The sequence below is a fragment of the Peromyscus eremicus genome, chromosome 8b, assembly GCF_949786415.1.
Source record: "Peromyscus eremicus chromosome 8b, PerEre_H2_v1, whole genome shotgun sequence".
Classification (NCBI taxonomy): Eukaryota; Metazoa; Chordata; class Mammalia; order Rodentia; family Cricetidae; genus Peromyscus; species Peromyscus eremicus.
Genome location: NC_081424.1, coordinates 32,560,675 through 32,566,544, shown reverse-complemented (window position 1 = coordinate 32,566,544; position 5,870 = coordinate 32,560,675). Strand labels below are relative to the sequence as shown.

General features: G+C 37.4%; 1 protein-coding gene across 1 annotated transcript; it reads left to right on the top strand.

The window, feature by feature from the left end:
- The first annotated feature begins 3,077 nt into the window (after nt 1–3,077).
- LOC131918860 (trace amine-associated receptor 7e-like) lies at nt 3,078–4,154 on the top strand. The gene has a single exon (XM_059273023.1). The coding sequence runs from the start codon at nt 3,078–3,080 to the stop codon at nt 4,152–4,154; it is 1,077 nt and encodes a 358-aa protein (XP_059129006.1).
- Nucleotides 4,155–5,870: the final 1,716 nt, after the last annotated feature.

The following is a 5,870-nucleotide window of genomic DNA, read 5'->3' as shown; positions in this document are numbered from 1 at the left end:
TCAGACCTGCTTCTATTATGGCAATACTAAATAGTCATATTTTTATAGTGACTATATAGAAAACAAGCTAAAAACAAAAAGATAGAAAACATCAGTTACAAGGACAGTTATTTTAAGGAGATAAAAAGCCAATGTGGCCACAGTAGAGAGAAAAGCTGCCAAAGCTTGTGTCGAAGTGATAACATTTGTGATCCTGTATGACTATGGAGGATCACTTCTTTCACTGATTCTTTGAAGGAGTGCATAACATCTTTCTCCAGTTATAAGACATTTTGCTAGTTTAGCTACTGTAAATCAGTTCAAAATACATTGATTTGAACTTTATTTCCTTCTTTGATTCATGAGAACATCAAAATATCCACTAACTTGACGGGTACCAGTAATCCATTACCTTGTAACTCAGCCCAAATCTGTAATTAAGGAATTTTTTGACAGAGTGTGAGTTTCGTTGTCATTATGACAGTTATTATACTGCCCATAAATATGTTGCTTTAAGTTGAGGAGGGAAATTGATATTTAATTGTATAGCATAGCTTTTATTCTAGTGGGTTCTTGGTTGTATGATCATCTTAAATCACTTGATAGAAATATGGTTTAGTAAATATTAGTGTATGCAATATTTCCTAGGTATGTCAACTCAAATCTGCCTGGATGCCTTCTTTGTCTGTGGCTAATTATTGTCTTCTAAAAGCCTCCCATTTATGCTTTACTATTAGCAACAAATTCAGTTTCTACAATAAGAGACTTATTTTTAAGTCTTAAAATATTTTTATTAGATGTATCCATTTTATATGTGATTGTTTGGCTTTCCTGTAGGTCTGTGCACATCCTGCGATTTTGGTGCCCAGGGATATCAGAAGAAGGTACCAGGTGGCCTGGTACTGACATTAATGAGATTTGTGTATCATCATGTGGGTTATGGGAAATAAACCCCGGTCCTCTGAAAGTTCTTAACCACTGAGCCATCTCTCCAGTCACTAGAGACGGTATTTTGTAGAATTCCTTTTCTTTTTCCCTAGAATTTTGTATGTCTAATGTCATAATATAGAGTAATTTTGTCATGATTTTTTATAAATATTCATATTTCTACCATGTTGATAATAAAAAACCCATAATGTAAAATAATACCTGAAAAAAGAATTATTTAATAATAGATTATTTAAGAAAGGGTAATCGAGTGTAGGGCTATTAAAAAAAATGTTAAGTAACTTATTCTTATCCTCAGGAAATTATAATTAATTCATTTGGATTTTCAAGTATTAGAAGAAAATGTTGGTTTTATTTCTTGGACAAAATAGTATTATTAAATATAAACATAGATTTTGGTATACTTGTTACAAAAATGGAAACTAAGAAGATCAGTAAATGTTTGAAATTATGACCAATAGAAATTGTACACCACCTCTGAGATATATATTAAAAGATGTTGCTGTTCCATCTAAAATCCAAACAATTAAAACTAAATAAATGGTACTGAAGTCATAAAGTACAGGCAAAAATATCTCCAATAATAAAATGAACAGTTGCAATTAGACAGAGCAGTTAAAAACATTATCATTATATTTAGCATGCGTAGGAATGTCCACATGTGTGTGCAGGCATGTGATAACCTGTAGGTGACATTGGGAGTCTTCTCCAGTTGCTCTCCCCTTCTTCTTTGAGGCAAGGTCTCTCGGTTGAACCCATACTTGCCAACACTACTAATCTAGCTGCCCACTGGTTCTCGGAATCAACTGTCTCTTCCTTCTGAGCACGGGAGTTACAGGTGGGCGTCTGTGTCTACCAGGCATTTGTTAGGGTGCTCAGGATCCAGACTCCTATCCCGACACATGCACTGCCAGCACTTTGGTTACTGGGCTACTTCTTGTCTTGAAAGTGTGGTTTTATTTTGAATAGGACCATAACTGTAATCAAAGTGTATTGAACTTCTGTTGTTACACTAGGCAAAAAAGAAATAAACTATTTTATATATGATTATTATTATTGTCATTATTATGAAAAATGTTATTCCATTTTGACTACTATTAAAGTACAGGGAAAATTCATGTTCTTATGTATTGATGAGAGCAAAAATTGGTTAAAAATCTTTAGATAGATTTTAATGTGAACTATGTAAAGTATAATTTATAACTCCCCCCACAAACCAGTACTAACAATGTCCAGATTTTCAACATAAAAGACTTTTCAGAGCTTAGGCAGATTCTATTACAGTGTTTTGTGAGGAGAAACATCTCAAAGTAAAATAAAGTCACACATTAGGACACCACAGTGTGAGGATTCCTTCCACATTTGAATTTTATATTTCTAATGATTCTGTTAAATCAAAGAAGAAAGTCCTGTTTATTATACTAGCCTCTTACCTCATTCCACAAGCAAATCCTTGCAGTCCATACCCCCACTTTTCCAAATCAAAATGGTTAAAGCTGACCCTGGAGAAAAGTAGATGTCCTCATGGCTCTGTATTTTATTTCTCTAACAAGGATGAATGCCAGAAGGAAGAAAGAGATTTTATGCAGGAATTTTGATCATTTTCAATATAAGAGCCATTGATAGCAATTCTCATGAAGAGGAAAGGTCATTTTTAATAATGAACAAAGTTTCCAATTCTGGGTGAAGTTCTGTTACATCAGGTATTATGCTCACATACATTATACAGAAAGGTCAGCTGTCATTAGCAAATGAGAAGGGGTAAACTTGGTTGTGGCACAAACAACATACTCACTGGCAAGTTCTCACTTACCTCACCTTACACCACGGGGATTCCATCGTAGGGACACACTGGACTTGGCATCATTAGGCTGCTTTCTTGAGGGCTAAAAGTGCTGGGGGGCATTACCATGTGTTAGTTAAATAAGGATGAGATTGTGGGATTTAAGTGTGGGTCACAGAATAGACTGCTGCTTTTGAGATGTGAGGAAATAGATTAAGCAGAGAAAAAAACTGAAACGGACTTAAGCAGCTTCATGTAATACAGAAGGTTGACTGTAAATTAGGAAGTAAATAATTTTAGGAAATGAAAATCTATTAGCAATTACTTGTTCTGAATTTTTTTCCTGAGGATTTTTGGAATAGCATACATGGCTACAGATGATGACAGCTTTGTCTGGGATCAAGACAGCATCCTGAGCAGAGAACTGGTCTCTGTCACATCTGTCCAGCTGTGCTATGAGAACTTGAATGGATCCTGCATCAAGAACCCTTACTCCCCAGGCCCTCGCCTCATCCTCTATGCAGTCTTTGGCTTTGGGGCTGTGCTGGCTGTGTGTGGAAACCTCCTGGTGATGATGTCCATTCTTCATTTCAAACAGCTGCACTCTCCTGCCAACTTTCTGGTGGCATCCCTGGCCTGTGCTGACTTCTTGGTGGGACTGACCGTGATGCCCTTCAGTACAGTGAGGTCTGTGGAGAGCTGCTGGTACTTTGGGGACAGTTACTGTAAAGTTCATTCTTATTTTGATGTATCATTCTGTTTTTCTTCTATCTTTCACTTGTGCTTCATCTCTGTGGATAGATATATTGCTGTCAGTGACCCCCTGACCTACCCCACCAGGTTCACTGCATCTGTTTCTGGCAAGTGCATTGCCTTCTCCTGGTTACTCTCCATCATCTATAGCTTTTCTCTTATTTACACAGGGGCCAATGAAGCTGGGCTGGAGGATCTAGTGACTGCCCTCACCTGTGTGGGAGGCTGTCAACTTCCAATGAATCAAATCTGGGTCTTCGTTAATTTTGTACTATTTTTCACCCCCACACTTGTCATGATAACTGTCTACACTAAGATTTTCTTCATTGCTAAGCAGCAGGCTCAGAGGATTGAGAGAATGAGTGACCAGACGGCCAAGGCATCAGACAGCTACAAGGACAGGGTGGCCAAGAGGGAAAGGAAAGCAGCCAAAACCCTGGGAATCGCAGTGGCAGCTTTTCTCTTTTCCTGGTTGCCGTACTACATTGATGCAATCATTGATGCTCTCCTGGGCTTCATCACACCCACGTATGTGTATGAAATACTAGTTTGGATCGCCTACTACAACTCAGCCATGAACCCCTTGATTTATGCTTTCTTTTATCCTTGGTTTCGGAAAGCCATCAGACTGATTGTCACTGGCAGAATCTTGAGGGAGAATTCCTCAGACACCAACTTGTTTCCTGAGTAGATTCTCAGGTTAGTTGGGGATTGAAAAGAGTCTCAACAGAACGTCACCGGGAAAACTGAGTGCCACTTCTGATCTTGTAGAGTTGTGGATTATGCTTCAACTCTGAACGAAACAGTTAAAACCAGCTTCTGTTTTGATCAAGAAATGTAAAATTAGTTTCTGTCTGTAATGGAACTAGATGACCCCGGATCTAACCATTTTCCACTGTGTTTTCTACTCGTTAGTGTTGGTTGGTTTCCTGTAACCCCTTTTCCCCCTTTTCTAAAATTCTAGTTGTTGGCTTTTGTTAAACTCTCAAAGCCTCAATTTTGAATGTATAGTCATTAAATTCCTTAACAGTACTTTCTAATACGATGTAAATGAATCAAAGAGACCTTTACAGGCTATCTCTTCCTCAGAGAAAGAGTAAATATGGTTCTCTATTAACTGGGTCACAGAATTGCACTTTTAAAAATGTGATTTTTTTAAGGTCAGGAAAAATAAACCAAGAAGTTGATGTATTAACTAACATCTACTCCCTTGTTTACAGAGGAAGGAAAAATGGTGTCACAAAGGTCACATCTGTTCAGTGACCTGCTCTCTAGGGAATAAGCACACAGAGGAATGGTCACTGTCTAAAGCCTCACAAGTTGCTATTTGTGTTAATCAAGAATTTAAAGATGATTTTTTCCATGTGATTTATAAATTAGCTGATCCTTCACTTAATTTGCAAGGTTTCTACAGATATATAGAAGTTTTCAAAACTATACACAAGAGTCAAATTAATGTATTCAGAAGAAGAAATAAAGGTCAAACTGTGCAGTCACCTGGAGTCTGAGAAACACTTTTTTTTTTTTTTTGGAAATGGAAAAACATTTTTATAAGGATCCCCGGATATATTTCTAACCCCCCCCCTAAAAAGCCTGATTTTGTCATAAAAATTATCCTGGATAAAGCCAACTAGTTGATTTACAGATGACTCAATAGTAAATTAGAGAGCAGTGTATCATCGTGGAATAAACAAACTCCATACTCTAGTCTAGATTAGTTTTTGTTCAGACAAGACATTATTAAATAAATACTAAGCCTTGGGGCTGGAGCGGCAGCTCTGCAGTTAGGAGCAGTGGCTGCTCTTTCAGAGAACACTCTGTGGCAGCTCACAGCCCTTTGTAACTCTAGTCCTGTCTATAACTTTGGCTTTTGCAGGCACTGCAAGCGCGTGGTGCACAGACATACATGCAAGCAAAGCATTCATGCATGTAATAGAAAAATAAAGGGAACATCTGAGCCTTCTGTATTTGCCCAAGTTATGGATATATACTGAGATGTTCTTGCTTAGTATTTTTTCCAGTTTCTATGTTGACATACTCCATGAATATTTATTATTAATGACTGTTGTCTTTTATTATCAAATCTGTTTTAAACTGGTTAAGCTTTCCCTTAGAGATGATACTATATCTGATTTTTAGTTGAGTAGTTTCTCTGTAGCTCAGACTAACCTATATTGGATTGTAAATCCAGGCAATCCCCCTGCCTCTGCTTCCTGATCATTGTGATTAGAGGCTTAAGCTGTCACTCTTGCCTTATTTCTTATTTTAATGTGTTTGAGGAATTCTGTCCTTGTGTGGTTGGCAGATGATTAAAGGCTCCTCAGATTCCTTGAAGTCCTCTGCTCATAGCTCTTCAGTTGAGATATTAAACATCATCGGTTTCTTTTGACTTCAGCTGTTTCAATGA